We start from the raw sequence: 23,784 nt of genomic DNA on the forward strand, positions 1-23,784 counted from the left end.
TTAAATCTTGAATGAATGACTTTTTGTTGAAAGAGTCCCCATTCAAGATCTAACAAAGGCCCCTTCTTTTTCTAAAAAAAATTTTTTCTTACTCTTCCCTCATTTCTCTGGGTCTGACTCTTCCATTTTATCCGTCTAAAATTCAAATTTCTTTTGGGCCAGGATGCATTCCTTGAGTTCTCATAGATCACTTGATGTGCATCCAAGCTAAAGGCAACTATTCTGAATATTTACAGTAATTCTCACTACAGTAAAATAACAGATATAGTTTGCTTTAGTCAGATTGATGTTCATATGATATTTCTGACTAGGAATGAATGTCCTCAAGAATGAATACTGAATAAATTCCAAGTACCAAAATAAAATCAGCAGATATATATCTACCATCTTCTATTTACATCCTGAGTGCTGAATGGCTTGTTATGACCAAGTAAAGTAATTTGCACCATGATGGAAGTTAATCTTTATAGTTCACTATGACTGATAAGGCATACTTCATCTTTTGCCCAGAGTTGTTAGAATTTTATATAGCTAGAGGCCACTTATATTACTATAATTTTTAAAACAAATATTTAGTCATTTTAGCATACATCAAATAGGTGAATTACATATCACACATCAGTGGATATAACAGCACTTGCAGAGAGGGTCCATTATTGTGCCATGAATGTGATATTAGTAGCTTCCAGAAAGGTTCTGAAGTATCCACTTGAATGAGAATAGCGCACAAACTGCATTGCATAAGCACGATCTCTGCAATGGTAAGTCTGTTCAGAAATATTGTGAAAAATGAAATTTGCAAAAGCTTTCCAGATTTTTGGTTTAAAAAAGTATATTTTGCATTTCACAAATGATACCATAATTGGTTGAAATAAATACTAGTTAGGAATTTGAGGTTCCACACAGAATACAAGAATGTTTCAAAAGTAAAGTACTGCCTGCAATGTAGGCAATACTTGGAGTGAGTGATTGTGAAATACGTCATCTTGTTTTGTCATTCCTCTAGTGCGCTTTACTACACAGTGATGTACAATTGAAGTTGTACATCACTGTGTAGTAAGTTGTATTTCTCAAATTATTATGACACAACAGATGTCTTTTGCAATTTGTTGAAACATGTAAAAAAAAAAGCATGCAGCAATCGAATTTTTGAAATACCAAATGAAAATTCAGTCTATGGAATATCAACATTCCACTTTATTAAGGGCTAAAAAAACTTCAAACTCGATTTTCTATTGGAAAGCTCATGCTGAAAGTCTTTTGGGACAGGAAAGGTGTCATTCACCAGTACTGTATGAAAATAAATTTGTCAAGATATGCAAAAAATTGTGAGAATGATGATGATTGTTTGTGCCAAGGAGCAGTCACTGCTTTTACTACATGACAATGCAAGGATGAACCTGAGTTCACTTTAACTGCTATTGAAGAAATCTGATTTGAAGTTGTGAATCATCCTCCCTAGAGAAAGTGGACTTGGTTCTACTCTCTTCAGGAAAAACTTGTGGTTATTTTTTAAACTGAGGATATCCATTTTGAAGATAAGGGTAAAAGCAAGAAGGAGGAAATGTACTGAATGGGATGAAGATTATGTCAAGAAAGTGTAGGAAGTTAAAGTAGAGACTAAACTATATTGTATTTATTTTGCTGCTATCTCTTTTGGAATACTTCTTAAAATGATGAGCAATCAAAAACACCTGGATAAGGATTAAAAAAATATATATATCAGTGTGTGTGTGTATACACACACACACACACACACACACACACACACACACACACACACACACACACACACACACACAAGCTACTTTGAATTATCTTCTTCAACATGATTCTTCAGATTGTGTACAGCAATTCCAGTGATCTTTCCATTTATCACTGCATCTGTCATATTATATCACTGCATCTGTCATATTATATACAGCCTAGTGAGTAAGACAAGTAAATAACTATAAGATGCTGTGCTTGGCTAAAAATTCTGGACACTCAAAACTCAATTTGTTACATGACATTGAGAGGAGAAAGTGTAGAAATTAGGTGGCAGAAGATCCTTTGAGCAGCAGTTTCCAGTAAATTATATCCTGAAGACACTGGAGAATAATAATTCTGTAGAGCATGGGGTAATTTATGATTTAGCTTTGGGAAAAATACCTGATGCACAAGACTCTTCATATATATCAAAGGAATTCATCATCAGGAGAGGTACTAACATTCCTATTCAAGTCAGGAAGAAATAATATTGCAGTACTTCTGTTGGAAGTACTGCAATATTTTCTGTTTACAATTTGTAAACAGAAAAGGTAATAATAAGACACAATAGTCAACAAATAACTGAGCAGTCACAATATATATTCATGAGGGTTTTCTTTTTCTCTCTTCTCTGAGATCTATAAAAACTTATGTAAGAAGCAACCTGGAGAAATTTGGATCCTTGAGTAAATTTCTTGAGCTGATTTATTAGCTCAAGAAATAGTGAATTCTCATAAGAGTAAACTTGCAGGGACTACAGGAATAGCTTGTCACAGAAGAGAGTTTGCTATAATGACTTTCTTTTAGCATATTATTATACCTATGGGACTATTGAGTTTGATAATAGTAAGAATCAAGTGTAATTAAAAAAAATATAAATGTATCTTGAGTGCAATTCTTGTATTTCAACAGTTGTATCTATATTATTCAAAATAAATTATATCAAATACTTGTAAATGTGATTTATTTGAATAGAAAATAATTTTCAGAATCTACACAACCACTTTATTGGGCGGATACAGAAGATACAACAGTAATTGAAGGTAGACAAATCACAATACATCCATTTCCCTTCAGAAGATATCTGATAAGGAAAAAATACACAACCCTTTACAGTCTTAGTAGCTGTTGTGCACACACACACATACCACAGTAGAGACACAGTTAAAACTTGTGGGTATACTGTGAATAATGGTAAAAAATGCCACTTTTGAAGCGCAGTGTGCACATCCCAGCTGTCCCAGGCACCAAAGACTCCCACGTCCCAAGTATCAATGAGCACCTTCACACCAATGTAGAAAAGAAGAAAGCTATGAAGGTCTCAAAAGGTATAGATATTTAAATATGGCTCTAGTATGTATGTTTCACAAATTTTTCCCATCCATGATTTAAGTATGCTGATATTTGGCATCTTGAAGATGATTATGACCACAACTGCATGTTCAGAGAAAACTAAAATTTGACAATACTAAAGTTAGTGCGAAGAGGAAACGTGGCACTAGAAGGTCAGTCACAAGATGGGAAGCATGATCTAAAACAATTTTATACACTGGTTCTTGTAGAATTTGCCAAAATAAATGGAATTTATGTATAGATACAAAGACATATAAGCAAGAAGGCTCTTTAATATCCTGTAAGCTCTGCAAAAGTCTGGTCCAATTCGTCTGAGATAGCCTTGTATTTCTCCTTTTCCTGGACCAACTCGTCTGTAACAGAACAAAATTTATCAATAAGAGTTACATCTTACCATATTCTAACAATAATTTATGATTTAAATATTCCTTAATAATTATGATACTGTAAAAGATGTCAAATGCTCTACAAACAGTACAACCATACCAGCAAAAGAACCAACATTATTTTTTTATGAACTACTCTAAGAAAATTTGTTACCAGCTGATTTTTCATTCATAGTCAATATACTCAGAAAACCTGTGACTATGAACAATGCCTGTTGCCAGAGGTTTTATTGCTAGATTTTTATTGGAGTCATTAGACTGCTCTAATACTATACATATGTAAATTTGTGTGTATCCATTTTTATAAAATGGATGGACCATAAATGTATATATTGTATTTGTAGATATCCATATTTGTATGTATGCCCCTAATTTGTATATGTATCCATTTGAAAAAATAAAGTCCATAACATTTCTTCAGAGAAAATATCAGAAGAGTTATGCTTGAAGAGAAGATTAATATTTACACATAGAGCAATAAAACAGCAAGGTTTTAGAATAAACTGCGGTCTGCAAGTCTGGTTAATGCAAACAACAGCTGCAGGGATGATATGAAGCCAGTTCTCTAAACACAAGCTCTTTCTTATATATAGGTCAACTTTGGTAATACCAAATTTGTGTGCATGTATGTGTGAGATTAAATCACAATTATAACTGAAATTAATCATACCCTGTAGTACTGAAAATTTATATTTGTAAAATAAAATTTAAATATTTTATTACATGTCTATGTAACACAATAGTGTAAAAGCACATTTTAGTAATTTTTCTTCTCACTTCTGTTACTTTTTTGTAGTGCACTAGACTTACCATGCTGTCTTTGAATTAAAGGATGCACTGCATGCTTTAAGTTCAAAGTCCTTCTCAATGAAAAACAAATTATTTTATTCATGCTAATTGCAGTTTTATCATTCTTATAAAGTACAGGATTTCAGGGGCATATTTCACTGGTCAGGTAAATGGGCTGAAGAGCACAGACTGATAGGCCATATGAATTCTGCCACTCTAGATTTCACTAAACACAAGCCCTGGAAATGTTTGGCAAAAACTCATGCTATTACTTTTGACATTTTCAATACATGTGATCAGGACTGGCACAGAAGCCTACTTAACGAACTGCAAAAGATTATGGTCTGCTTCCTCTTTGTCATTTATGCAGAAGTTTCCTTTCTAGTTGTTCACATATGGTGGTTGATAGATGACTTCCTCTCTTCAAATTTCATTTTAAGTGTTGGAGACTATACTTTTCCTTTTTTACATAAATATGAACATAATCACTGTAATTAACCAATGGATTGCTGATTCTCCATTTTTGTTTTCAAGTAGTTTACAACTACAAACCACATGGGGATATAGAGGTGCAGAAATAGTTTTAGAAATGAATGAATCTAGACTTTGTAACATAAAATTGGAAATTTTATTTTCATAGCCTTAGAATTTATTCAGCAACAAATTTAAAAAAAAATCAGATGGTCACACAACTAAGCAAGATTTTCTGTAGTGATACATCTATCATTTTAATTTTTTTGGATAAAATATCTGCAAAGATATTTTATCCAAAAAAAAATAAAAATAAAAATAATAATAATATCTTCAAAGATGTAACATACAGTGATCTACTGTTTATCCAAACACACTTTGGATAAATAGTGTGTTTATCCAAACACACTATTTATCAGACCTGACAATTTGGTATTCTGATAAATGGTTGGATAATTGAAGTACAATTACACTGTGCTGTACTAGATTGTCAGTGGACATACAAGAGTTGCTTAATTGAAGGTTGGTTTGAAGGTCAGATAAACAGTCGATTACTGCAATATCCTTCAGAGTACTACTGTAACAACTAAGAGCATTACGAGAGAATTATTATGTCTGTCAAGTCGAATGTATGTATGTATTCTTTGGCTGGCTTATCTGTTTTGTAAAGGAACAATCTTGATTGCCAGGAGGGTTTTGCTATCTCTATAAATCAATTAATGTACCTTCAATCAAAAAGCTCTCGTAAATATCCTGGATAGGATTCGAACCCACAACCTTCCAATCAGCAGCAGATTTCTTTCTCTCTCTTAATTTCAAATTTTAATAAATATGCAGTGACTGCAAAATCATTTTGCTAATGATTAAAACAATACTAGAACACATTACTTGAAGCAAGGGGGCATTCTGTTAATATTTTACAGAAAAGTAAAAATTTACATTGCAATATATGAAAACAATAATGCATGCATCACGTTTTTAAAAATTCGTTTTTCTAAATATTAGACTTCCATAACTAGAGAGTGAATATTTTTCAAACAAGCTAATTATGAATACACTCATAAGATGAACAAGGCATGCATAAAGGTGCATTTATCATCAAATAAAAACAATAAAACATTTTTAGAATGCATATATCAACCATTTCTATTCATGCACATACAGCACAACTTTAGTATAATCAACTTTCATTTTTTAAAATCAATTTAAACATATGCGTTGATAAGCAAATGCTAGCGTGAACATTAATATAAATGACTATTAATTAAAAAAACATTAAAACCCTCAGCGCAAATTGTACACAGTGTGCATGTGAGCACACAAAAGGAAGTAACAAAGGACTACAACTAGTTAAAAACAAAGTGACATCAACCTGCATGGGTAGGCCTGAACTGTGCATACTCCACATGCAACGTGATTCACTAACCTTTTTAAAACAGTAAAGCAAATGCTACCAATTGTGATTAAATTAACATGGATTGATAACATATGAGAGTAGTATCTGTAACATAAGCTCTAATTACCTCTGCTCATTAGTTTTAATGTATGAGTGAAATGAATGCTACTAATAATGATAAAAACCAGCTTGACTTTGTGCTGTAGAACAAGTTTCCCCCCCCCCCCTATCAATCCTACCTACAAAGGGTTGTAAACCTATGGTACATCTAGTGCTACAGGTGGAGCTAAGAGCTATTATAATCTGGAAAACTAGCTGTTGAGCAAACATGAAACCTTTTCAATTAATTCAAGCTTCTAATATGCAGGGTGGTAGCCACACCACTTAAAATCATTTATCATGTAGAGAAATTCACAAACATGTATGCCATAGTGAGATCAAATCCACAGTTTGATTGGTCAGTCAGAGAATTAAGATGCTGTCCATTCGGCCAACCAAGCTGGCATTACAAGGTTCAAGCAGCCAAAGAACACTGGACTTAGATCACACAATAAACGTGACCAACGATTAAAAACAGCTCGTCTTAGTAATGCAGGCCACAGGCATCTATGGTTCAAGCACTAGCTGCCTCCACTCACTTTCCTCAGCTCTTACTCTGTGAAATAAATGCTAATAACAATCCTTAAAACTAATTTCACCTATTTCTTCACAAAGCTGTGTAATTATTTTTTACTCCGATTCAACTGGTTTTATTGTTTCAGGCAGAAAATTACTACTTCACAATTATTCCCTTGTGATTTGTTTCCATATGTATGATTGAGTGATTAGGATCACCATCTAGTGAATCACACAGAATTAGGAAAATCACAGGGGAGAAAACAAGATCTCAGTATCAAAACATAAATTCTGCTTCTTATTACTGGAATGCATGAGTTAAAGTTCTAAATTTTTGATTAACAAAATTAAGTAATATTAAGTATTAGGTAATTATACCTAATACTCATAAGTTCTTTAAAAGAACTGAAATCTACAACAGTGCATTATAATAAAGTTGGGCTGTGTAAAGATTTAGCTAGTGAGTTCTCTACTACATGCAATTAATCTACTGAAGTTCCATGTTTTTTTCATGACTGTGCCAATATTTACAAGGATACCACACAAAAATGATGTGCTATTGTTTATTTACTTAAATTGCTAAAAACAAACAAAAAATAAAATATTGACTATTATAAAGAAATGTATATACCGAATGAAATTAAACCATAGTTTAATCTCATTCAATGTATATATTGAATCTGAACCCACTTCATAGAAATGTTTCAAAAACATCCCTAGATTTTTTATGAAAAAACATGGAAATTCTTTTATTACAGTTGTGTTAGAATCCATGCAGCAAACCTTCAAAAATCTGATGGTCACACAAGCAGGCAGAGTGAGTTCACATGAATTGAATATCCTTCAAAGTGGATTCCACCTCCTCTTGCAGAAGGTGGTTCTTTTCTCTTTCAGCAAGCAGATCATCTGAAATATAAAGCGTTCATGGATGCACAAAGTATTTACACTAATTGAATGCCAAAAAGACAGGAAGTGCAATAGATATAATTTTGTATGCAGCCACTAAATTAGCATATCATGTAATAAGAATGACAAACCAACTATTAAAATAAATGGTTTCACCATTCTTATAAAAATAAGTTGTTTAACTTATTTTTAAAATCTTTTACTTTTTTTTTTAATGTTTGAATACTACAAAACATAGATTTTTTGTGTGTGCACATGCAATGAGAATCAGGTTTCGTAATGGCCAACAGTGCTTTTAAACTCTACAGTGCTAGAACAAAATTCGATGAGAATATTTACCATGAAATACAAAGGCAAATGCACAAATGCAAAGATAAGATCAACAAAATGAATTAGGTACATAAATGAGCAAGAGATTCGTCTTTGTCAACTTGTCCATTTTTTACATATATAAATCAACTATTTTTACATAAAAGTAGTTTGTTCTTTATAAGAATATGAAATCCATATTGGTCAAATTTTTATTTATTTTTAATAATAGCTAGGTCAGGATTTTTCTTTAAATGTACATTTAAGATTTATTTCTGAGCAAAAGGGTAAATTTTAATTATATTTCATTTATTTATCAAACTGTCACTATCCTTTGAGTGTTTTCAATGCTCTATTTTATTTATATGCTTTTATATTATCAGCGGCTAATCAATTTATATAGGACGATCTTCTATGAATGGCATATGTTGTTGAATTATTAAATAATTGGAATTTTGTCTTGTCTGCATTAATAACTATTATAATTCAATTTTCAATGTACACTGTTGCAATTTTAAATATAAATATTTAAGGTAATGTTTAGAACTATTAAAACAATTACTTGGACAATCTTAAAGTATTTTATCCTTTCAATTTTTAATTGGGTTTGAACGTTCTCTCAAGTGGCTACAAAAAAAAAAAAAAAAAAAAAAAAAAAAATATATATATATATATATAGCTCTCAATATATATGACTGCAACCTTTCAATTTTAAATTTAGTGAATTAATGTAAATATAAATCATCCTGGCAATGTTAATAATGAGTCAAAACTTTATTTCATATTTGGATGGCCTTAGTTTTCTAAACAAAAGCAACAACAAAAAAGGAATTTGATGTGTTGTTTACACTCTTTTCTTACTGGTACTGTGCATCCTGTTTTCCCTATATAGGGCAATGTTACAGGTACACTGGATTTTGTATACATCTAGATGGGAAAGGGAAGGAACATGATCTAGAGGAGCTGAGTAAATGTTTTAACGTAAATGAAGCCTTACTATTATATTTTTGTAGCATTCTATGCATATTCTGCATATTCTTGCAAAGAATTATATTTTCTATATGTTTTCCTGCAGTAGTCATTCTTTATAAGTTTTACTTATGTCAAATTCATTTTTTTAAAGCATGTGCATTAGAGCAACTTGTTAAGGTTCCATTTTTGATGCCAATGATACCAACTTTTTGTGTTGGATGGTGATACAAGTTTAAGTGCATGTAGGTTTACAGCAGACAGTGAAGGATAAAAAGTCAGAAGGAAGACCTATGATAAGTGTATCCAGAAAAGTGTGTTATTTTTAAAGCATTTAAAGGAAGGTGTTCAGAATTTGCCAGTCATGGGACCAAATAACAAATATATCAACACAGCTAAGCAAAACTTTGGATTTAGAGTAGCTGAATCTGGGCTCACTACTCAAAATGTTCCATATAAAAATTAGATGGGAGGGGGAATCATGAGTGCATGGCCATATTTTCTTTTTTATATTTACTTACCCCTTTGTGCCCCATGTCATATAAGAATGGGATAGAAAATGGATCTTGACCTTGTGCAACCAATTCCGATACTCATCAGTTGTCACTCTTTGCCAAGTAAATTTAGGCTTTTCCATTTTCCTTTTTCAAAGCTACACTTGGAATATCTCCTGTGCATTCTCAGTACATGTCCAATCCATTTCCATCTGCATTATTATTATTATTTTTTACAGCCTTCCTTCTGACTATCATCTTTCACTACCTACAGTAAACCTACACACATGGGCCAATACAAACTCATATCACATCATCCAACACAAAACCTAGGTATCATTAGTAGTCTCAAAAATAGTTTTAACAATTTGCTCTAAAGAGCAGGCTATAAAAATGAATTTGATACAATAAGTAAAACCATTATAAAAATGACTAAAGCAGGAAAACAATCAATAGAATTCTTCGCATTTTTGGAAGGCTGTGAATTCTAGTGGAGTAAACATACTGCAGTAACAACCTAAATGGAAAGGCACTTATTCCTGATATTATATCAAAATCTGGTATGAATAAAAATTCAAAGAAGCCTGCGATATGCTAATTCATCATAACAAAAACCTAAACAGGAATGACGGACTAGAAGTCCCAAGAGTTTGGATGGCCCATCTGCAATCCACATAACATCTGGTGACAAGGATTATAAAAGAACAGGACTGTAGAACTCACTCCAATAATTAAAAAAATAAAAAAATAAAAAATAACCAGACACAGGATACAGAAACCAGAAAAAACATTTGTATATAGACTAATGCTATTGTTCCTCTGCAAAAAAAAGTAGGACAAGAAATAAGCCACTGATGTTGTTTCACATATGCTATATTTATAGATTTCTGATTTTAATTATTTTTATTTATTTTATTGTTTCTTTGTTCCTCAATAGAAATCAGGCTAGAGTTTGTGAAAAACTGACCAAAGCAGTAATGTTGTATCACACTGTAGTGAATGATTTTGCAGCTGTGTGTGTGTATTCCTGACGTTAATATAAAGGCCGAAACTAGGGGCGTGCCAGTAGTGTCGGACACCTGTGTGCAAAACTTTAGTTGGCACCCCCCCCTTCCAATAAAAAAATCACTTTAAAAACACGTTTTTTTTAAAGTATTTCTTCCTCTTTGGTGCCTTTGTGCATCGCACACATTGCACATATGGCCGGCACGCCCTTGGTTGAAATGTCAAGTAATTATTTTAAAGTAATTATTCCAACATGATAGTTGTCTTTATAATTTTATATATAATGAATGCTTACCATCATATAACAATGAAAGAAATATTGTATGGTGAGAATAACCATCATATGATTTGAAATATGCTGGTCAAGAAGGATTTTATAACCAAGATAAAAATAGATGGATTCAGTATATTTTATGTAATTCTATATGTTCTATATTTTGTGGTGTATGTACAATTTAAAAATGGAATTGTTTTTTCCCCAATCATACCCTGATATGATCAGAGAATTGTTCTTATCATTCATGATAAGAATGATTACTTTAGAAAAACTTAATCTTCTACTTTGAGATCATACTATGTACAGAAGCATTGATAAAGACCCAACTCAATCACAAATCAATAAACTCAGTCTCTTAGATGAAGTTCATTCCTGGGATGAAGAAACCATAAAAAGGCTAAAAGTTCATCATGTTTACCTCCTAAGGCCTTCCTAAATTACATAAAGAAAATCTTCCATTAAGACCTATAGTGAAATGCATAGGATGTCTGACTTATAAACTCTCAAGACACCTATCTAATCTTCTCTCTGCATTGACAGGAAACTGCTTCTTTCATAAAAAAAATTCAATAGATTTGAAGAATAAAATTTCAGGATTATCCTTACAACCTACAAAACTAGTAAGTTTGATGTAATTTCACTATCTATAAACATCCCTCTGATACAACTGAATTACTTCATGATTTTCTTTTTGATATTGTAAATTTATTTGACTCATTAACTCAGGATACTTCAGTTGTCAGAACAAATTATACAACCAGATAGAAAGAACAGCCAAGAGGTCTCTCATTTCCACTACTCTAGCTAATTAGTTTATAGAACATTTTGAACATTTCTTAACAATAATGTTTTTGCTATAGAACTCCTCTTCGTCTGATCTTCATGAATTTCTTGAGAAAATTAATTCAGTAAACCCTAGAAGAAGAAGATACCAACCATCTTCCTTTTCTGGATGTTCTCATTCTATGACCAAATGGCAGTCTACAGTTCTCAGTATATAAAAGACCAGCTCATATTGGCAAATACATCGACTCTAACTCACATCATCATCCTTGTCAGAAATATGGTATAGTCAAATCTCTAGTCAACAGAGTTTATAAAATATGTTCAACTGATTCTCTTCTGAGCTTGGAACTGGCTATTGTCAGAGCTACCTTTAATTCTAATGGTTATAATACAAAAGCTATAGTAAAAAAAATCAATAATTATGGCCTTAACCCCCACCCCCCCAATCATGAAGAAGTTTCCAGAATTTGTCTTCCATATGTTAAAGAACTTTCAGGAATAGCAAGATTTCTTCACCAGATTGACCCACAAGTCTCTTTCCATCCAAGTTTGTAAACTAAATACCTTCCTCATTTCTCCAAAACGACAAATATCCTCCTCCTCCCCTTTCTTATCCTGGAGTTCACAGAATCCTCTGCTCTTGTGGCTTATGTTATTATGGACAGACTGGTCGTTCTGCACAAATTCGTCTTGAAAAACATCAAGAGTATATTTCACTTAAAGAGTCCAATAAATCTGGTTTAGCATGATATGTCGTATCTACAAAACAGAATTCAGTGGAACAATTACCAAAGTTCTACACAAAAGCTATTTCTTCTGGAAAGACTATATATAGAAAGCTGCGAAGCACACCATCCCAACTTTAACAAAAACGATTGCCTTAAACTTTCTCAATTTTGGGAAGTTATCCTAATAGTCACCATTAATGTCTTTCATAAACTGTAATTAATTCTTTTATTTCCTAATATCTATTGATGCAGATGGAGTTATTTTCCTACAATTGAAAGTGCATATAATATCACATGCTTTCAAATAAATCATTCTCTCTTTGTAGTTATCTTCCGATACTGAAAATGGCTATGAAATGTAGCTGAAAATTGGACAAATAAACAATTTTACTTAAGTGACTTCTGCCATTAATTAGTATTATGTTTTCCACATAAGTGGAAAAAAATTATAATACTATTGATTTTTAAATCAACATACTCAGAATTATTGGTTGCAGAAAGGCATTCTGGAATTTACAATAAATCCAACATTATAAGACAAATTTGGATGCTGTATTATCAAGCGAGTTTAAATCAAGAATTTTATATAGCTTTTTCTTAGTTCCAACAAGTGTTGGAAAGAACATAAAACATACAGCAATATTTCAGATAGAAAACAATCCAAAAATTCTTCTAATAAATATAAGATACCTTCTAGTCTGTCCACCTCCTTCTGGAGTTTCTGTACAGATCTCTCAGCAAACTCAGCCCGAGCTTCAGCCTATTAAAGCAAAACAGAGTATAAATTAATACTTTAAATGTACTGATGCAATGTTTAATTCTTTAGTTTTCATAGGTTAAAAGGAATACAGTCTCTTTTCAGAATAGCAACGAAATCTTTGCAAATGCTTTCCCAAAGCTACAAATTATCCACAAATTTGTAGAACTGAGTTAAACTAAGTTTCAAAAATATTTAAACTCACATGTTCTTCATGCAGATCTTTCTACTAGAAAACAGAAATTATTCCTGTTAGTCATCTGGGCTCTTGTTTATGGTTCTGACAATAACTGTGAAGTAAAATAGCTAATTTCATAGGAAGCAAGTGTGGTGCATCTGTTATGGTATTTATGTAACTCCAGTGGAACCCTCCCTCAAAACACTGTAAACTGCAAACAGTTGTTTTAGCTGTAGCCACACACTTGACTGCTTGTTCATTTGGCTAATCTACAATATTCTATTTATAAATAACCAAGTGTTACTTACAAAATGAAATATTGCCCATATTATGCCACACAGAACATTTGTTAAAAAAAAAAAAAAAAAATGTTATTTATTATTATGGGCACCTCCGCAGGAGACCCAAACTATCAACACAATATCTATCATACCTCTCCTTGAAACTAATAACAAAGCACTCGCAACTGATCAGACAACCCATTCCATTCATTCATCCAAATGAAAAATCCAGTTCTCATGTCCTTTCTATCCACACTCTTACCCACCTTCCAGGGGTGATCTCTTGTTCTGCCTCCCCGCCCCAACCAACCAAGTGCCAAAACATTTCCCCTGCATCAATGTTAGATGAAGTTCATTCCTGGGATGAAGAAACCATAAAAAGGCTAAAAGTTCATCATGTTTACCTCCTGGCCTTCCTAAATTACATAAAGTAAAAATAAAAATCCTTTAACATGTTCAGGTCAGGACGGTAGTAGCTCGCTCGCTGTGAACCCCTACCTATCTGGCAAAGTGAGCAAAATTACAAGCAATTTCATTCCTGCACCTTCAAATGTGTCACTTTTCATAAGTTTCTTTGTTTGTAACTAATCCCACATTGAGGAGAGAGGGATAGGTGAAAATGAATGCTCTTTTCAGAATATGCTTAAAAACAATAATTAAAGAGAATGATATATTTGATTATTAGTTATTACTATACTTGATTTACTAAAATATGTAAAGAATAGCAAATATAAGGAAGAGAGAGAGAATAGGCATGAATAAAAATATTTTCAGTATTGTAAAATGGATTATGAATAATTTACTTCTGTGTTATTATATATGTGCTTGTGTTATAGGTATCTAGGGGTGGAGTGAAGAATACATGATTTTATAAACTCTAGACTTTCATATTTGCATTTATGATGGACATAATTTAAAAAAAAACAACAACTTATGAATAGATGGAAAGAGATTTGGTTGCAAAATATAAATCACTAACAGACATTATACTGCAGACGCAAGAAAAACTTGTTTTATTGTATCATTGAATAAGGCACAGAGACATCTGCAGTCTGTATAATATATTTGTCAACAAATAGTGTAATTAGAGACAACTGGGATAAAAACAGTACTGCCTATTGAAACTAGTCCCCTGCCACAGAAACTCAAGCAAAACCGTTTGTTGTACTGCCAAACACAGTGTCCAACTAAAAACAATTGTCCAAATTTTCAATTACATAAAATAATAAGGTTTGATTGCATTTGAAATTTTCAATGTCACTAAGATAGATCATAAATGCTAACTTCAAATATAATTTTACCAAATGAGTTGCAAAAACATGCCACATAAACTTTGTGTCAGTGAGCCTATCTGCCAGGGGAGCGGTACACAAACATGCCATGTAAACTTTTGCATCAGTTCACTCTTCCCACACAATGTGGAAATGCCACACAAATGGTAATGAGAAGTCCCATCGGTACGATAAATATGCGAAACACTTCCCAACTTGAATGTGTTAACTTAAATGCTTCTATCATATTCCCTCCTCTTTATTGCCTATGAACAACTTCTGCAATCCTATGGATAGCAGAAGTTGGTTGATAGATGAAAGGAAGCATTCCACAGCCCACTCACCATATTGGTCACTCGCCTCTGGATCCTCTTCACCACTTCTTGTTCCAAAGAAACCCAGGTGATGAGACCTAAGCACAGATGTGGTCATATCAAGGCTTTATAAAATGGAATGATAACTCCCTTATCTCTGCTTGTTAATGTTCTTTAATAATTAAATAGTCCTGTGAGCTACCTTGGCTGCTTTAGCAATATGCCTTGTAAACTACCACCAAATCCCTGGCTTAATCAATTTCCTGGACTATGGAAGAAATATTATGAGAATAAGGATGAGAGAAGTTTTGAGATATATAAATTGCAGACCAGAAGTTATAGATATTGTACAGAAAGCAGAGTAGGAAAAGAAATTGACTATGTAGGATAAAGGCAATCCAAAAGGATTTTATCATTATTTCTGAAAGTAAAAGAATGAATGAACGTGGAAGAATACTAAATGAAGGCATATGGCACACTTGTGTTAAAAGCAGATGTAATTGTTCAAATAATGTGTTCACTTTGCTGAGATCTATCAATCTGGTGTATGCAACATGGCACACTGTACCACCACTACACTGGATGAAGAGATAGAAATGCGTGAGAAAGAGGTGCTAGAGCTGTTGCATAACATGAATAAGAATTCAACAATAAGGACAGAAGAAATATCAGCATGCATGCTAAAGGAATGTTCAGATGAAATGGTCAGATCCTTGACATGTTTGTATAATTAGAGTCTTAGCTCAGGAAAGTTTAAATAAGAATGGAAAGAATGTATGAGAGCCTGATTGTACATGAGTGATGTAAAAACTGATGTGTAACTTCCAACCTTGCTGTAGACTGGGGTGAAGATTTTAAAGTTGATGAGAATTCTCATACGGAAAGGGGTTGACACACAAGCTATACTTTTCAATAACCAGGATGGGTTTGTTAAAGGGAGGTCATGCCTGAGCAGTTTATTCATATTTTATAATAATGTTACAGTAGAGTTGGATAATTGGAACAGGTATGCTATAACACTGCTGAGCTTTGCTAAGACATATGACATGAATATAAATTAATGACTTGTATAAGTGGGTAGATGAGATAAAGTGGTGGTGGGGGGGGGATATGATTCTGTCAGATTTAAGGTGAGCAGTATAGTGAACCACTGTTATTTCATCAATGCAGCATCCATGAAAATACCTATTATTACAGGCAACTCCAAGGAGTCCTTAGACTCATTAAGGGAGGCCCTAAACATCATATCAAGAACAACTATTCAGCATTCGCATAGTACTCATGAAATCATACTTTGCTTTATTTACAGTCATGGCACCCACAACAAACTCTGGCAGCTTATTCCACTCGTTCACCACTCTCCAAGTAAAAAACCTAGTTCTTACACTCCTGCTCAGTTTCCATGGATGGCCCTAGTTCTCCCATCACCAAACCTGTTCCGAAAAATTTCCCCTGAATTAATCTTGTAAAAACCCTTCAGTAATTTGAATGTCTCAATCATATCACCCCTTTTCTGCCTATCAACCAATTTCTGTAACCACAGATCTTCAACTTGTTCTCGTAAGGTTAATTCCATAGACCAGCTATCATCTTTGTCACTTGCCTCTGGATCCTCTGTACCTCCCCATCAAGAAGAAACCCAAGGGGCCCAGATCTGGGTACAGTAGTCAAGATGGGGTCTTATCAAGGCTTGATAAAGAGGAACAATAACTTGCTTATCTCCACTCATCAAAGTATTCTTCAGTAACCAAGTGATCTGATTTAGCCACTTTTGCTATGTGCCCCCTAAACTTCAACTCCCTATCTACCAGCACACCCAAATCGCTGGCTTCATCAACCTTCTGGAGTACAGTTCCACCAATGTGATATACTGCTGCTAATTTTTTTACCCCAAAATGCATAACCTTACACTTTGCTACATTAAACTGACATCCATTCTCGTTAGCCCAGACTGCCAATCTATCCAAATCATCCTGCAAAATTTTGACATCATGTGCATTCACTATTGCTCTACCCAACTAACTTTGCATCATCAGCAAATAAATGAACAGTTACTCTCAGATCCTTTCCTATATCATTAATGAACAAATTAAATAGCAGTGGTCCAAGAACAGAGCCCTGAGGCACACCACTAGTAACAGGTCTTCTTTTGGACACCACTCCTGAATAAACTACTCTCTGATATCTCTCCATCAACCACCCTCCTATCCATCCCAATGTGCTGCAGTTTACTGATTAGAATTCCATGTGGTATCCTGTCAAAGGCATTAGCAAAATCCAGCAGTATCACTGTAAATCGATTACCTTTATGCAGTTCAGCCGTCACTGTATTATAAAACGTGAGTAAGTTACTGAGGCATGATCTACCCTTCACAAAACCATGCTGTCCTCCATACAGTATCCCATTTTCATCTATCCATTCGTGTATTTTGATCTTGACTAATATCTCCAAAACCTTTACAACGATTCCTGGTATGCTGATCGGTCGGTAATTTGCAACAGCAGTCTTGGAATCTCCTTTATGCAATGGAACTATCTTTCCATCCCCTTGGGACTAACACAGAGCTGACACTTAAATTAAACAATATGGTCAAGGGAACTGACAATTCCTTTGCCGCTTCACCTAAGACTCAAGCTGGTATACCATCCAATCCCACAGATGTATTTACATTAAGGTTCTGTAATATACTATTCGCTGCCATTTCATTCACTTCAATTCCTGTATCAGCCATTCATTCTCTCATTCCTGCAATATCACAGCCTGGATGATACACTCTTGCAAAAGTGTTCGCTTAGTAAGTCTACTATTTCAACTGATTCAGTTACCTCCCTGCTATCGGCAATTCCTTACAATCATTTTGCCGTACACATTTTTTCTTTTACTTGCAGCATATCGAAAGAAGTGTTTGGAATTTATTTTAGCTTGCATTGCTAATTTCCTTTCATAATCTGCTTTTGCTTTTCTTACCAAAAGGTTACCCCTCTGGCCTGTGCTTTGTACTGTTCGTGTGCCTACAAGTCACCTTTCTCCTTAAATTTCATCCATAATTGTTTATTTTTTTGCAGCTCAAACTTAATGGGGTTATTCATCCATTTAACTCCCACTTGATTTACTCTCCAGACTCTAGGTATGCAGTCAGCTCCTTAACCACTTCCCATGCACTATCGACATCCAGCCCTTGCAGTTTAACATGTCATGGCACTGATCCAAGCAATCTCCTAAGCTTGTCATACTTATCAGCCCAGTAATTCCACATGTACCCTGTCTTAATTGAAAATTCCACGCATTTAGCTACGTCCCAGGTCAAGACCTTATCACTCTCACCAATTGGTGGCAATATGGTCATATTCATAATAGTCAATTTCTCAGATGCAAATACTAGGTCAAGCACTCTCGAACCCCTAGTATATTCCATTACATGCTGTCTCAGGTAGTTATCACTTAGTAACTGCATAAAATTCATTTCCTTCCTCTCTCCAATCAATGTTACCAAAGTTGAAATCCCTCATAATAATTACCTGTCCTCCACTCATTGAGTCTATTTGCCTATGCATACTGTCATCTATTCTATCACCTGGTCTATAGCAGCACCCAACAGTAAATTTTGTAAATACCTATGGAAAAGACAATCAATGCAACAACAGCATCTATGAGAAAGAAAAGTGAAGTGGGTCACAGAGAGAGAGAGAGATTCTCAGTTAAGCACATTGCTCCCCTCTGAATATAATCAAGCATTCTAAGGGAGGTCTCAGGTGTGTCACCTCAAATGTGGGAACAGTATTCTTAATTCAGGTGAATTTCAACTTTACAAGTGTCAATAGTTGTGCAAGAGAAGTACTGTCTGCAATGAAAATGAATTGAAATATGAATAGAAAAGAAATATAACTGCACAATATGCAAATTTTGTGGTTCTATAAAGAAGATCAACAATATTTGGAATTCATTATGATCTAATATGGTGAACAAGTATAAGGAAAGAATTAATATTTCAAAGAGGAATGATAGATGTCATTTGGGTAAATGTCTGTTTGTGCTAATGCACAGTATTTCAGCATTTCCAAGTGCAAAATAAGACTAGCCAAGCCTGAAGTACTGACTGAAGGATTATATTTTCTCCTGGAGAGAGCTAGTTACTTCATTTACAGCAAATTGTGTTTTAAAATGTAAGAAGCCACAAACAATTCTCAGCACTTCCATGACAAATAGAACTGCATAACATGAATTTTTATGGAAAAGCGGAAGGTCACAAGCTTTTGTTAAAAACAGAGAATACATACTGAATCATTGACTAGAATGGGCCAAGATATACACAAAGTATTTGGCAGTGAAGAAATGAGTACATGCTGCATACTCTTCTAGCTTAATGGATAAGACTGGATGTGGAAGATGGAGAATGCTTTTTTTTATACCTGAATTGGCTGTTCTAGTGATCAAGATTGGAAGTGATGATGTAATGATATGGCATTGCCTTTCTATGAATATTCTACAGTATAACAACTTCACGGTACTGGCACACCTTTCAGCACAATAGTGCTTCGTACCACAAAGCAATGAATGAAAATACATGGCTTGAAGAAAACATTGCAATGCTCAAACCTAATAGATCTGAGGAATGAACTAGAAGTCAAAATTACCTTCCTCATTAATGGAACACACACACACACACACACACACACACACACACACACACACACACACACACACACACACACACACACACACACACACACACCAAGAAAGTAGAGCACAACACTACTAGCTTTCTACAAGAAATAAGTTATTTAAAGCCAAAGGTGCATTATAAATTTCTGTCAACATTTTGCTTATATCTGAATCCCATGACTTTTGGTAGGATAAGATATATTAATGTAAAATAATATTTATTAATCCAAAAGAAGAAATAAATGTGGTGTTTATCAAATGATTTCAGACACATATAACATCTGTTTAGAAGTATAGCTATTATAATTGTGTGGAAATGTTAAAATCATGTTTTCCATTTGACTGGAAGGATATGGTTTTTCATTACTAAAATGAAACAGATTTTTACATTTCAAAGTTCCAATGTCTTCAAACCTTACATGGCAATTTAAAGGTTACTGAATGAGAATGACATTGACATAAAGTGATTTGTGCACAGCTATTTGGAAACTTTGGTAATGCCTAAGAGGCTATAACTGCTAATATGATTCATCCTCCTCATTTACCTAACATACACACATAGCTCATGGCAAAAACATGATATTAAAAAAGAGAATCATGATGTTATTATATATTAACAGAATTTGAAGAATTTAAAATATTTTAAGTTAAAACTTTGAAGGAAAACACAGATCTAATCCAAGAAGTTGGAAAATTAAAATAAGAGTTAAAAGTAAAAGTCTTAATATGTTATAATAAGGAAAAGAAATATATATATCATTATAAATTCAGATCTAACTTCGTATTCCAGGTCACAGCTTCAGGAGTCGCTTGTAAAAAGTCATTCCAGTCATTCTGATAAGCACGGAAGATGCATTCTTTTAAAATATGTTGTATAGTCTGTCGTGGAGCACCACAGTCACATTCTGGAGATGTTTGTCTGTTCCATTTATAGACAGTATCTCCACATAGGCCATGATTTGTCCGAATTCTATTTAGTACCGTTCATGTTTTGCGAGGTAGATCTGATCCCGTGATGATTTGATCACCTTTAAAGATGTTATGCAAATGTTCTTTCGTATTTTCCTTCCATGTTTCTTCCCACTTTGATAAAGGATTAAAATTATTTAGCACTAGTTCTTCTGCTGCTTGTAGTGATGGATAGCGAGATTTCAATCTATTGATGTTAAGAGTTGAGATCCTGATGAATAGGTAGGTTTGGATTACCAGCAATTTTTTGAAATTCATGGACTAAAGAATTCAATCTATGTAGCTCTGTAGGAATAATGCCTGCTAAAAGAGGTAACCAATATGTTGGGGTTGATCTAATAGAACCTGTAATTAATCTTCAGGTATTGTTCAACTGAGAATTGATAATCCTTGTGTGAGAGCTATTTAGCCACACAGGAGCACAATATTCAGCACTTGAGAATACCAAAGCAAGGGCTGTTGTCCGAAGAGTAGAGGCTCTAGAACCCCAAGTGGTGCCACAGAGTCTCTGTAGGATATTATTACGTGTCCTTAGTTTATATGCCAAGTTTGAAAGATGTTGTCAGAAAGTGAGAGAACAGTCAAGTGTGACTCCCAAGTACTTAGGGAATTTATTATATGGAAATATAGTGCTGTTCAATTCAATTTTTAGTTTCACATTTACCAAGTTATTATATAGATGAAAACAAGATATTACCGTTTTGCTCCTATTTAAACAGAGTCTCCATCTTTTAAAATATTCATCCAGAATAGTTAAATCAGCTTTTAGAATTTCTTCTGCAAGACTTATGCATTTATGCTGTGTAGTTATTGCTATATCGTCGGCATAACAAAATTTCCTTGATGTAGTGACGGGAAGATCAGATATATACTGATTGAATAATAACGGAGATAAAACAGATCCCTGTGGCAATCCATTATTTAACTTCCTTTCGCTGCTAATTTTATTACCTATAGTCACTATAAATCTTCCATCTCTTAGCATATTGTTAATAATATGGACTATTGTTTTACATGGGATAATTTTATATAATTTATATAGAAGGCCTTGTCTCCAAACGGTGTTGAAGGCTGTTGACAAATCAATAAATGCTGCTGATGTTTTTAAACCTTTTTGAAAACCAGCTTCTATGTGAGTTACCAAAGAGAGAACCTGGTCACAACATCCACAATTTGGTCTGAAGCCAGCTTGTTCTATTGGGACATTTTTAAAAATTGTGGAGCTTATTCTATTATAAATAAGTCTTTCAAAGAGTTTATAACAACTGAGGAGAGTAATAGGTTGGTAACTTTCTGGTTTATGATTAGGCTTACCAGGCTTTAAAATTGAAAGTACTTTTGCTTTTTTAAAAATAGTGGGAAGTTTACCAGTTGTAAGAATGTCAGTATAGAACTTTGTTAACCATAATCTTGCATTTCTTCCCAGATTAATCAAAAATTCTGGATGAATGTTATCAAAACCAGGAGCCTTACCAGGCTTTAATTCCTTTAAGGCTGCTTCAACTTCTTGCTGTGTAAAAGGGTGTGCAAAATTTGAAGTTATAGGTGAAGACTTGCTAAATTCTTTTAATTTTCTCTTTATATATCTTGTATGCTTTTTATTGATTGGGATAAGTGATATATTAACAATATGTGTAGCTAGTTGATCTGGGGTGATTCTTGGTTGTTCTTTAATCAAAGGAGCACTACCAGCTAGTTTCCTAAGAAGGCTCCAAGCTTTATGGCTGGAATGAGTAAAGTCTTTCAACTGTATTTACCCATTTTTTCCTTCGGGATATATCCAAGTTTTCTAGGAGTTCGTCTGCTGTTTTTGGGTCATTGTTTATCTGATATTCATTATAAAGTAATTCACATTCTTCGCTCCAACCATGTCTAATACCTCTAGGAATACTTTTCTTGGCAGCACGCAGGACTACACCTATAAATCGATGAAAATTACTACTTATTGGAGATATCCAGCGAATACATTTGTCAAGTTCATTTGCGTATTTATTCCAGTCAGTCTTTTTAAAATTCCAGTGTGGGATAGGCTTTGATCTTACAAATGGAATGGAATTTACCTAAGACAAGTTGAGATACCATGAAGTTTTCCAGTGTACAATTTATCTGCAGCCAAGTTATTTAAATTCCTGCAAGGGTTCAGACCACTTAAACTCTTGATGATTTCTATCAATTTCCTTCATTTTTTCTCGGCAGCATCTTTCATTCCACTAGTCCATTTTAGAGAATTTTAAGGAAATCTTTCAGTAGCCGTATCCATATATACAGTAGTTGTTCAGCTCATACTACTGTAACCATTTTTCTTAGATTCTTGATATTAGTGAAATATGGTAATATAATTCTTCTCTGAACTCCTGATTGTTTTTCATTTCCGTCCATATAATTTTATTAACATTAAACAATTTCAAAGTCTTTCAAATCTTTGTTCTTTCTTCTGTTTGATAACCCATGTCTCTGCACCATAAAGAATTATGAGGAGAACCACTGAGCTATATACTTTGATTTTAAGTTATTTTGGAGAACTGTATATTTCTCCATAAATTTGTAAATCTGGTCATAGTAGACAACCCCTGATTTATTCTGTTTCAGTCTCTTCATAATTGAAGAAGTCTGTGATTAACATCCCCAAGTAATTACATTTTTTAACCTGTTTCAGTTTATTTCTTTCTGCTTCAACTTCTCCATTTCTACCTATTGCCATTCATTTGGTTTGCAAAATTTATTTGCATTGCATATTCAATGCTACTTTTATGTAGTTTTCAATCAAATACTTTTAGGTTTCCTTAGTATTATTATCTCTAAATAATACTATATCATGTGTGTATTTTATATGATGCAAATTTTATCTGTTCACAGTTATTCCCATGTTTTTTTCGATTCTTTTAGCAGTTCCTCTAGGTACAGGTTTAACAAATATGGAGAGAGTGGACATCCCTGCATAAGATCTCTCTCAACTGATATTTCAGAAGTTTGAACTGCTCTAAATTTTACTTCTGCCATGGCATTTTTATAGTACTGGAGTATGAGAGAGTATTTTTTCCTCTTTTAATTTATTGTATTAAAATTGCAAACAATTTATTTCTACTTACTGAGTTGAATGCTTGCTTAAAGTCTATAG

General features: G+C 33.6%; 1 protein-coding gene across 10 annotated transcripts in view; it reads right to left on the minus strand.

Moving 5' to 3' along the window:
• Positions 1-2,731: 2,731 nt before the first annotated feature.
• Positions 2,732-23,784, minus strand: part of Tm1 (tropomyosin 1) — a 157,720-nt gene continuing 136,667 nt past the window's right edge. For 7 of the 10 annotated variants that reach the window (XM_090390844.1, XM_090390840.1, XM_090390841.1 and 4 more), the window contains exons 8-9: positions 12,924-12,993; positions 2,732-3,455 (exon numbers count right to left, since the gene is read on the minus strand). In XM_090390844.1, the coding sequence (XP_090246970.1) occupies positions 3,373-3,455; positions 12,924-12,993 (153 nt within the window). In that variant the 3' untranslated portion in view covers positions 2,732-3,372. Of the gene's footprint in view, positions 3,456-7,542; positions 7,666-12,923; positions 12,994-23,784 lie in introns of all 10 variants that reach the window. The other 3 variants (XM_090390843.1, XM_090390839.1, XM_090390836.1) reach the window with 1 other exon arrangement.

Source organism: Typopeltis vanoorti, chromosome 3 (genome assembly GCF_054136105.1).
Source record: "Typopeltis vanoorti isolate ZY-2024b chromosome 3, IOZ_Tvanoo_1.0, whole genome shotgun sequence".
Taxonomy (NCBI): domain Eukaryota; kingdom Metazoa; phylum Arthropoda; class Arachnida; order Uropygi; family Thelyphonidae; genus Typopeltis; species Typopeltis vanoorti.